This window comes from Globicephala melas, chromosome 2 (genome assembly GCF_963455315.2).
Source record: "Globicephala melas chromosome 2, mGloMel1.2, whole genome shotgun sequence".
NCBI lineage: Eukaryota > Metazoa > Chordata > Mammalia > Artiodactyla > Delphinidae > Globicephala > Globicephala melas.
Window position 1 is genome coordinate 19177790 of NC_083315.2, and position 11738 is coordinate 19189527.

At 48.5% G+C, this 11738-nt stretch overlaps 1 protein-coding gene across 1 annotated transcript in view; it reads left to right on the forward strand.

The window, feature by feature from the left end:
* LOC115842245 (coiled-coil domain-containing protein 3) overlaps nt 1-9847 on the forward strand; it is a 101604-nt gene extending 91757 nt beyond the window's left edge. The window contains exon 3 of the mRNA XM_030836977.3: nt 7938-9847. Within this exon, the coding sequence (XP_030692837.1) occupies nt 7938-8213 (276 nt within the window). The 3' untranslated portion in view covers nt 8214-9847. The remainder of the gene's footprint in view (nt 1-7937) is intronic.
* The last annotated feature ends 1891 nt before the right edge of the window (nt 9848-11738 follow it).

Below are 11738 nucleotides of genomic sequence, written 5' to 3' on the forward strand. Positions count from 1 at the left end.
TGTAGCTGTAGAGTCGGTGTGTCCATGGTGGGAGGTGAGCTCAGAATCCTCTTATGTCACCATCTTGAACTGGAACCGTATTTCTTGTCTTTTTGATGACAGGTGTGAGTGACACCTCATTGTGGGTTTTGTTTGTTTTTTCAGGCAAGGCTTTATTGGGGCCCCTGCTGCGGCAGGGGGGAGTGAGAACAAACAACAGGTTCCCTTGCTTGCCCACGCCCTGAGAGGGGGCGAGCTTGTTCCTTATATGGGGTGAGGGTAGGGGTGTGTCCAGGGGTTGGGCCGAAGGGGTAGCTTAGGTGTTTTGCCCACCCCTTAGGTGGTGTTGTGTGCCGGGGGCATGCGCAGTGCCCTGCTTTTGCTCCAGGCTCCTCAAAATGGCAGCTGGGTTTTTTTGGTCTCTTTGTATCTTCTGTCTAGAATTTGCCCCAACTGAGCATGCACAGAGTAATTTTCAGTCCCATACAGTTTCTTTTAATTTGTTGCTTGAGGAGAGGTGTGTCCAGGTGCAAGCATTGCAGCCCTGCAGCACAGGCTCCCAGGTCCCAGCCTGTCTCCTTCCCCCGAGAGACTCGACACATTTATTAAGGGGTAAGAGGCTGAAGGTCTCTTCTTCTGAAAGACCCCAGCCTCCCCTAGAGGAGAAGGACCTGACTGTTCCAAGGACCTGTAGGGACCTGGGCCACTTTCCGCTGGAATGGGCTGAATTTCTTGAGCCATCATGAGCCTTACTTCAAACTGTTGGAGCCTAAAAGACACAAACTTAACCAAAAGGTTAAACAAAACAAAGGCTAAAAAGGAGAACAACCATTGCCATTAAAGCACCTAGAAAGGGAAGGAACCAGGTTAACTTTGGGCTTCCTTGACTGTTGACCACCAGACAAGGAAGGCGATATCACCCCGCCACAATTATGAAGCCACTCTGCCTGAGCTTATATTTCCTTAACATCAACTTTTACCTGTCCTGTTGCACGGATCCAAGTGCAGCGGGAAGTATTAGTTACCGCACAAACTCTGCCTTGCTCTGCCAGAAGGTACTCAAGGGCCAGACGATTGTCAAGAACTACATCAGCCAAGGAAACGAGACGTCCCAGGTCCCATTAAGGCTTGAGATAGGAGCCAACCCACTACATCATTTTACTTACCTGTTGATGGTACCTGTCTTTGGAATAGGCATCTCAGATCTTCCGCTAGCTCACGGGTGCATTGTTCTTCTGTTGTGACCCGTGGGGTTTCTGGAAGTAAAAGCTTTAGTCTGGACAGATGAACCCAACGGATACGCCTTGCAGTTTGACAGCAGTGGGGGTGGTTAAAATTACTTTACAGTAATAGTTGGCAATAGTTGGCCTTTGGGGGAGCTCTCTTTCCAGATGTTGAGAAGAACTTGGGTCCCCGGGGTTTATTTGTGAAGGAACTGCTCCTTCCTCTGTATTTTTAGTGGGAGCTGGCAGTGCCTTGTAGGCATAGTCCTGGATTGCTTTCTGAACTTGTCCTAGAATAATATATCTCAGGGTCTGGTTCACTTCCTCATCCAGTAGAATGTCAGTAGTAAGAAAATGCCTCCCGTAGGTCATTTCAAGGGGACAAAGTTTCAGACCACTCCTGGGGGCTACACGGACCCTGAGGAGAGCAATAAGAGGCAGGTTGGTCCAGGGTGCATGAGTCTCTGGGCAGAGCTTTGCTAAGGTTTTCTTTAATGGATGGTTCATTTTCTCTACCTTCCCTGAAGACTGGGGGTGCCAAGAGGTGTGTAGCTTGTAGTCTAGCCCTAGGGCTGTTGTGAGCCCCTCTGTGATTTTGGCTATAAAAAGAGGGCCCGTTATTGCTCTGCAGGGACTTTGGAAGTCCAAACCGAGGAATTATTTCTTTTAAAAGGGACTTACAGACTTGCAGGGCGTTTTCAGATCGGGTGGGGAAGGCTTTAACCCATCCTGTAAAAGTATCAACAAACACCATAAGATATTTATATCCTGATCGTGGGGGCATTTGGGTGAAATCTAACTGCCAGGCGTCCCCCGGGTATGTCCCTCGGCGTTGAATTGGCCTGAGTAACGAAGGGGGGATTGGATGGGCCTGCGGGTTATTACAGGCGAGGCAAGCGTTCCTTGTTTTATTGTTCTTTCAAGCCCCTTTCCTGAAAAAGCCTTTTGCCTCAAGTCCCATAGTGCATCCCTCCCATAGTGGGTGGCGTCATGTAAGCTCTTGGTGAGTCTCCATTGTTGGGCTTCAGGGATTAGAAACATCCTCCTTTTGATGCCAGCCTGTGCTTCCCTTCTCAGAGCTCCATTTCTCAGCATTTTCTTGTTCCTGGGGGGAGAACTGGGGAAGGCTAGGAGTTCAGGGGGGGCCAATCACTAGAGCCTTACCTTGTTCAGGTTCCTGCAGTTGTGCACCCTGTTTTGCAATTTGATCAGCTTTGCTGTTCCCTTGGCTCGCAAAAGATCACAAAAGATCCATCCCTCTGATGGCCCCTGCAGTGCATTACTGCTACCCGGGTAGGAAGCTACACTGCTTCTAACAAACAGACCAGAATCAGATCTTTATGTTTTATGGGGAACTTCTAGTGGTTAACATTCCTCTTTCTTTCCATCTGGCAACATGAGCATGTAGCACGTGTGAACCCATATTTAGAGTCAGTGAAAATATTTAATTTCTTATCCTTCCCTAATTGCAAAGCTCTCATTAATGCTCGTAAGTCTTGCACAAACCGACACTCCCCGTTAGGCTTCTGTACGGGGAGGTTCGGGGCGCTGCAAGGGGATTGGCAGCGCCTAATGAGTCCGTGTCTCAGTAATCTGCTGAGCAGTGGTTGGATTCCCCTCAGGGCCTCAGGCTTTAAAGGATATTGTGTCTTCCAGGGGTATTTTTCCCCAGGCCTTAACCTTATTTTTATTGGGGGAACACGTTTTGCCCTTCCTGGCACCGAGGTATCCCAAACTGCAGGATCTACCTGTTCTGTAATTTCTTGGGGGATGTCTTGGGGCATATTTTGATGCCCAACAGGTGGGTCATCTGGGACTAATAGATGCATTCTCCGTTCGGATTACCTTCTTGGATTCACCCTGACCTAAGAATATACTAGCTCCTAACTTATTTAGCAAATCTCTCCTGAGGAAAGGGACAGGGCATTCTGTCATGTACAAAAAGGAGTGAATAATAATAATGGACCCGATTCCACAGGCAAGAGGGGATGGTAAATCGCCTTTCCTTTGGCTGTCCATCGACTCGCATCACAGCACAGTCATGGCTGGAGAGGGGGCCAGCTGGCCAAGTCAGAGCAGAGCAGGCGTTTCCAGCGTCTACAAGAGTTCTCCTACCTGCCACATCGAGGGTGACCCGAGGCTCTGCTGCAGTCACGAGGATGGATCTGGAGCCGGGGAGGCGCTCGGGCATCCCACAGGAGGGCGCCCAGGACATTCCACCTCCCAGTGCCCCCCTTTCCGACAAAAGGCACACTGGTTTGGGCCCAAGGGGCTTCATGGTGGTCTGTCCAGCCTTCTCGGCCCTCCAGGGTCCCCTCGAGGTGGTGGGTGGATCAGAGCGGCCAGAGGCTGCGTTTTCTTTATTTAGCCTCTTATCCTCATTGGCCTCCTCTGTTAATCTCGGTTGTTACAGACCTTGAAGGCCTCCTCAGGGTTGACAGCGGGGCTTGGGGCCCAGCCGCAAGCTTCTGGAACTGTCTCCAGATATCAGGAGTAGCTTTGGTGATAAAATGCATGGCCCAGAGTGTCCTCCCTTCTGCGGACTCAGGGTCTGTGTTGGTGTCCTTCCTGAATGCCTCTGTCACCCGGCTCAGGAAGCCTGCTGGGCTTTCATCTTTTTCCTGTGTAACCTCTCAGACCTTATCGTAATTTACTGGCTTCACCACACACCTTTTCATTCTTTCTGACACACAAGTAATCTAATGTCTCATCCTAGCTTGGCCTACACAATCTTCACAGTCCAGCGTGGGTCATGTTCTGGGATTGCGTCCCACCTACCTGATAAACTTGGCCATGTGGACTGGTGGCCAGTAGGCCATCTGCGTGTTCCCTGGGCTTTCTCAGTATACGCTCCTTTTCATCTGGGGTACAACAGTGGGCCAGAATAATCCATGATGTCCTGCCAGGTGAGAGAGAATGTCAATCCAGCCTGATAAATTCATCCCTAAACTTGTCAGGGTTCTCTGAGAACCTGCCTTATGGGTTTCCTAAGTCTCCCATTGAGAAGGGGCTGTGCACTCTAATAATCCCTCTGTTGCCATCGCTACTTCCCGAAGGGGGGAAAGGTGGGGGCTGACTTTGAACCCGATCCCGGGAAAACTTTGTTTTTTTACGAGAGAGAGAAACCAAGCCCAGTCTTGCATCAACCTACTCTTAATAAAATCCATTTACCTAATTAAATTTAATCCAACCTTAGAAAATCCTGACCAAAGTTCCTAATTTTCCTCTTCCGCAAACCTGCAACTTTCTGTAGCCATACTTGTCCCTTATTCTTTCCCCTTTCAGAAACAGCCAGCTGTAGGACAAAGTCATCCTTTTTCCTTTCAACAAAATATATTCCCATTCCTCGTACCTTCTTTTCTTAACGCATCCTACTTTCCTTAAGCCACCATGAACTGTCTTTCACGTTAGCATTCCATAAATGGGTAGCGAACATCTCAAGGTGGCACCAAACAGCTTAATTTCTCTCTCACAAGAAGACAAAAGCAGGTAAATTTAGACCTGTTTAGCAATTAATGTTCCAATAGTTTATCTTATTTGAAATGGCCTGCAGATACAATTAATTCCTATCTTAATTACTTTAGCTTCTTAGATGGACGTTTCCAAAACATAATTATTCCTATGTAGCTTAGCAAAAAGTTCTTATCCCAGTTACATTTACTTAAAAATTTAATCATATCAGGTTATTGTCCCTGTTGACAGATTTTTACAACAGGAACAATATGCACTTATTGACTTCCAGTAACCCTAGATACAATGAAAGTATTGTACTTTATGTTGATGACTCCAAAGATGGGGCTGTATTAATTAAACCCATAGCTTAAGCTAGACAAGTTAATTTCTGTAGAAGCAGAGATCTCATAGTTTTCCTGCTTGAATTTAAAATGGCCTTTTTTTTCCCCCCTCAGTCTGGGGGACTACAGATGAATCAGGTAGTTCCTGAGAGCTCAGGCAGAAGAGTTACATCGCAAAGGCAGAGGAGAGAGATGCAAGCCCCTGTCTTTTCTTTTTGTTCTTTGAAATCCCACTAAGTAACCCAAGGCTGGAGTCTCAGGCAATGCGGGCTGTGTTTGTATGTGCTCACAATGTCGGCAGTGACTTCCAGGAACAGCTGGACAGACAAAAACTACATCACAAAGAAAGCAATCGCAAAACTTAAAGACACAAACAAGAAGTTTTCAGGATTAAGGGGATGGGAGGGTAGGGGTAAGGACCAAGGGAGAAGTAAAGGGAGGAGGGACAGAAAAGACTGAAAATGAGAAAGAGACAGAGAGGTTGCCTTTTCAGCCCGCCCCCTGTGGCTGTCTATTCAGGTACCAATCTGCATGCTTCCAGAAAGGGCCAGTGAAGGAGGGAGCACCCTGTCCACTGCCCATCGTGGTGATCAAGCCCGGAAACCAGCCAGTTGTATGTCGTCTGTGGGTCCCCGACCCACAGGTGGGACTCTCACCCACGCATGCACCAGTATATAGAAATCTGCCGCTTCAGCTCGTTCCCAACGGGACTTCTCTTGGCGGCAGGAAAATAAAGGTGAGAATATGGGGATGATCGGACTTACAGCCCACTACACGATATGAGGTTTGAACCTCTATCACTCATAAATCTCCAGTCAGTCAGGGAGAGCCCGCTGGACCAAGGTCTGCAAGGTGTGAAGGGAGCCTCTCCCTCCTCCGCTTGTCGCCCGTCACGGTGAGCCACTGCCGGCCACAGGGAGCTGTAGCTTGCCCGACGTCCACTCTCTCGGAAGGACAGAAGGAGGAGAGGACAGAGAGAGAAGCAGAGAGATTTCAGGAGAGGGAAAATGGTGAGGGACAAAGGGGAGGGGAGAAGCGTTGCCTGAATGAGGGTACTGAGGCCCCTCGGGGGCCAGAAAGGCAGACTTACCAGACGAGGTGATGCTGAAACAGGAGGTTCAGGTGGCCGCTTGTCACCCGCGGGGAAGCTGCGTTAGGTGGTCCCGGAGGTGCCCAGATCCTCTCCTGCAGCAGGGACAAGCCCCGCGTTGGGCACCACAAAATCTGTTACCAACTAGGGTTCTTGGCCTCCTTAATCAATAGAAATTGATCAGAGGCCAAGTTCAGTCAGGGCTTTATTGGGACCCCTGCTGCAGCAGAGCAGGGGTGGGGGGCAGGGAGAACAAACAACAGGTTCCTTTGCTTGCCTGCTCCTCACTGTGGTTTTGATTTGTATTTTCCTGATGACTGGTGATGTCTAGCACCTTCTCATATACTCGTTGGCCATTTGTATATCTCCTTTGAGGAATATCTGTTGAGGTTCTTTGCCTGAGAGGGGCTGGAGGAAGCTCGCGGACCACTGAAGGGTCCACAGCCAGGACTGATGTTCGTCTTTTTTTCTTATGCTTCAAAATGAACAATCATTTAATGTATTAACATTTTCACTTATAAACATACAATTTGCATATACAGGGAAAAATAGGTTCTGTGGACACAATAGAATACTAGAGACAGGCAAGCAATCAGAAGGACAGGCATGCACAGATGCCATGCGTGGGCAAGACTCCTCCTGGGTCCCTTGGTGGATCCCACAGTTCTCTTAAAGTCACTTTTGTTCATGATGCCATTTTTGTTGGGGGTGGGAAGAGGGATGTCTCATATGGCCATGATGCTAATGTCATTCCTCAACCTTCTTATAGTTGTTTTATGTGTGTGTGTGTGTGTGTGTGTGTGTGTGTGTGTGTATAAATAAAATACAATTATATTATTATATATAATATATAAATATACATTTGCACATATGGGAGTGTTTCTATCAGAATGACTAGATCAAAGGGTATAAGCAGTTTTCATTTTGACACAGATCGTTCTTTATAGAAGTTTACACTCTACCCGCAGTATATGAGAATGCCTACAGGAGAATGCCTATTTCCCCAAATGCTGATTCTGATTTTACCAAAGGGTAAAATCAAAATTTCATTTTGTTAAAAGAAAAGCAATCCATTGTGGATCTAGTTTGCATTTCTCTTATTAAGTTTTTCCTATAAGAGATTAAGAGATACTTGTATGTTACCTTCCTGTAGACTATTCATATACTCTGTGCATCTTTCTGTTTCGGGTTTTGTTCTCTTACTTCTTGGGTCACCAGAGCTCTCTGTCCTTGCTAGAGTGACATATTTAGAATATCTTTTTTTTCTGTAAGAAACCAAGGGGGCTTAGGTAAGAAACAAAAACTCAGTTTTTCAAAAGAGACACTCACTTCCAGCCCATCCCACGATGACTAGAAATGTTTCCAGAATGAGGGTATTTGCACCTCAGCACAGGCAAAGCCCTTTCGTGGAAATACGCTGAAGGCCCTCAGTGGATCCAGTTTCGCTTCCAAGTGGGTGGTCCTCAAGCTTGGGCTTTACTGTAAAATGTTCTAGAGTCAGATTAGAATTGAACAGGCGAAACTGCTGAATGAGAGCAAAAAGGGAAGAGTGACCTGATCCAACAGGGACTCAACAGGATGCAAATCGGTAGGCACGTAAGAAGACAAAACCATGGAGTATCTTTTGAAAACAAAATTATCTAGGGTACCCAAACACAGAAAGCAAAAGAGGGGTGTTCTGCATTTGGGGTCCACAGGGTGAAAACAAGAAGGGGGCATGAGGACTGTCCTTATCCCGGGTTGGGGCCATTGGTGACATCGGGGTCTGTGTTGCCGGGCTGGCAGCACCAGGAAGCTTACCTGGGGAGGTTTTCTGAAACTCACCTGCGTCTCCTGGTGTTTCCTCCCCAGCTTATGTGTTCCTCGGTGCAGAAGGCCCTGTTTGAGGAGGAGGACCACGTCAAGAAGCTGCAGCAGAAGGTGGCCACCCTAGAGAAGCGGAACAAGCAGCTGCGGGACCGGGTGAAGAAGGTCAAGAGGTCCCTGCGGCAGGCGCGGAAGAATGGCCGCCACCTGGAGCTGCTGAACCAGAAGCTGAGCGAGAAGCTGGCGGCCGCGGCAGGCGCGCTCCCGCACATCAACGCGCTGGGCCGCGAGCCCGCGGGCGCCGCCTACCTGCGGGGGTAGCAGGGATGGAGCCTTGGCCTCACCTGGTACCCGCTGAGGCCTCTCACGGGGAGTGGAAAAGGACACTGGGTTTAGACGTGCACGTAGCTCAAGAACTCTTGTAGATGATGATATTTTTACTGTGCATTGGGTAGCGTCTAGTTGGTTTACAGGGCAAGTCTCCTATCTTCTTGGCTGCCGGCCTCCTGCCCTTCCCTTGTCCCAGACCCAGTGCTCTGATGCCAGCAGTGCCATATGCTTGCCTGGGGCCTGTCCCTGGCTTCCAGGAGCAGCTTGGAAAAAGTGCACTTATTGGGGAAAGAAAGAACATTTTAGAATCTCTAGAGGTACAGAACTCAAGGGGTTCAGCCTCCATTTCCGAAGAAAGGGAGTGTGGTCCCAGCTCTCAGCAGCAGGACAACCGTTGGTTTGAAGGAATGATAGGTCGTGGAATCTTCTGGTGTCATTAAGACTTACGGAGCTCATCACAAGTCAGGGAGTGGAGCTAGAGGTGGCAGGTAATTAAGTAAGAAGAATTATACCTGATTTCCAACCTCAGCTATCCAGAGTTACAGAGGTTTCCCATGGGCCACTTTAAAGGGGAATTGCCTTTATGGTCCTGTCCTGTTTCATGAAAGCACATTTCTAAGTTGGAGGAGCTCGAACAGTATCTCAGCCCCCTACTAAATTCTGACTTACTGTTTGCTCAGTGATTACTTCCAACTTCTCTGAATTCGAGGTGAGCTGACCCAGTATGTTGTGAATTTCTGTTGTGCAAAGACACCTCCTTACCTACTGGGGTCTGGGGACCTTGCCTCGTTGCTCTGCTCCCAAAAGGGCTTGTTGAGGGCGTTCCGATCTTGGCTTCTTTATGCAAATGCTTTGCACCCACCTGGACTGTCCAGACAGACCCTGGGAGTAGTGTTTGCACATCAGCCCGCTTCTCACTGCATTAGATCCTCTGTACGATCGCTTCACCTTCTTTGGGAAGAAACCTCTAGAGAGAGTATTGCAAGTAAAAGATAGTCACAATACCTAACACTTGAGCCCTTCACTTAGCCACATGTGATCGCGTCCCAGCTGTGTGACTAAGAAGCGCCCATCCCTTGGTTATCTTCTGATGATGGTTCTCCAAACCAACCAGTATCCCTTCCCCACTGTTTTAGGTAGAAGCTGCCCCTTTACCACCCCAGATACAGGAGGGCCCGACAATGCCGTCCTCTCCATTGGAAATGGCAGTTAGGGTCAGATTTCCATCCCCTGTCTTTAGAAAAACCATGTCCTTCTTGCTCTGGCAGCGTGCCTGGGGCATGAGCCTTGTGACACTTGGGTCTTGATGGTAGGCGATGGCCTCAGAGGAGAAGCCAACGCCCTGGACTGCACAGCATGGGGACTTTTGCTCAAGGGCTCTTTACCGCTAAGCTTCTGCCAGCACTGTATCAGCTGTAATCTGCATGGTCTTGTACAATAGAAGGCACGTCTTGTGGTTTATTCTTCCCAGGGACGTTTCATTACAGCAGTTTTGCTGCCACCCAAGGGAATGACAAGCCTAACGGTGATTTACAGCCAGCGTTTGGAGAACTGTGGAAGCTGGATCTCTTCGGATGCATTATGTTCTGCCTTTTCAATAAACGTGAGCCAGTAGTTCAGCCACAGCAGTAGAGCAATGCGTGTATCTTTTGGAGCAGGGGGCCTGCAGGATTTCCAGCTTTGGCCTGAAAAGGCCATTTAGATCCTCGGGGAAGCATCTGTGGGTCACACCTGAGGCATTTAGGAGATTAAGCTGAAGCCGCCTCTGCTTTCCCCGTTGGGATGAGGCTAACCCTGTCTCTCCCCAGGTTCCCATCTCTCAACACACCTGCAGACAAGCAGTGTTATCCTGACCTCACCTCACGCGGGACACACAGCTTCATTAATCAGTGTCTTCAAAGGTACATTAGGATCTGTGCCAACAGGAACTCCCAGGTCCCCATTATCTGCTACGTCGTCATCTTACGGCAGCCCTCGCCACCCGCTCGTCGTACTAGTAGGAGTTGTTCATGCAAGAAAAACCCAAGAATTGCTCAGAACTTGACACACATTGGCCGACCTGTCGTAGCACTATCTCTGAGCTGTGGGCCATGGTTGAGTTCCACTCAGCGGTTCAAGGAGGCTAAGTGACTTTGTCAAAGTTACATAATAAGCAAGAGGCTGACAGAATCTAGCATCTTTAAACCAGGGTCCCCAGGAGTTACAAACTGGTGGCATGTGGGCCACACCTCACGTGGGGATGAGGTTTCTGTGTTTGAATGTCAACCTTCACTGGACTACGGTTCAGGCCGCTGTCTCTGCTACTATCGCACCCACCCCCGTTTGGGTTTTTTTGTTTTTTTTGTTTCTTTTTTAACACACATCATGCATTTGTGGTACCTGCCTGGCAGCAGAAGTTAACAGGGATTCCCACTTCTGGGGTGCAAATCCTCACCTTCCTTCGGGGAGGGAGAACGCAAAATCCAATCACAAGGACTATGGATCAGCTGTTGGCTCAGCAACGTCCACATTCTATGATCGTTTAAAAAAACAAAACTAAGTACACAGAATGCTTTAGGCTCTCGCACACACATCTCACTTAATATTCCTAACAATTTCATAATAGTGATTCTGATCGCCATTTTCCAAGAGGAATCTGGGGCTTCAACAGATTAACCTGCCCCGTGTACACAACTAGGACAGGTGGCCAGTCAGACCTCCAACCCTATCTTCTTTTCTCTTTGCACGAGCTCACCTGTAGAATGGGGATAATCACTCCTACTGTAAAGGCTGTGAGGAGATGCTTAGCATGATACCTGACACCCCACACGTACTCAATAATATTACTCACAATCATCATCTATATTATAGTGATAAATACTCACCAGAAAAGCCCAATGCATGTCAGAAATAAGAGTGTCTGGTGGGATTCCATGTCATTTTCCCGTCCAACTGCCGTACAATACTCCAGCTCCTTTCCATTTTCCTTATTTCTGAACTACCTCCTTTTCTTTCACATTCAGTCGTGGGTTGTTCCTGCAAATTTACCAAGAAAATATAGTCCATCAGAAATGTGTTTGCTCACCTTCTTAGGGTCGAATTAAAGAATGCACAGCCTAGGGCTTCCCGGGTGGCACAGTGGTTAAGAGTCCGCCTGCCGATGCACGGGACGCGGGTTCGTGCCCCCGGTCCAGGAAGATCCCACATGCCGCTGAGCAGCTGGGCCCGTGAGCCATGGCCGCTGAGCCTGCACGTCCAGAGCCTGTGCTCCGCGATGGAAGAGACGACAGTGAGAGGCCCACGTACCGCAAAAAAAAAAAAAGCTAAAGGTTGAGCATTGCGTTTTACTCGGTGGACATACTGAGGACTTCAGCCCGGGAGGTGCCTCTCAGGTCGCTCTGAAGAGGTGAGCGAGGAGCCAGGGTACGCGGGAGCTTTTGCAGAAACAAAGCAAAACACAACCACATAAAACACTGAAAGATGGCGGTCAATTAAAGAAAAAAAAAAAGACATCGCAAGTTCACAAATTTTCTACAT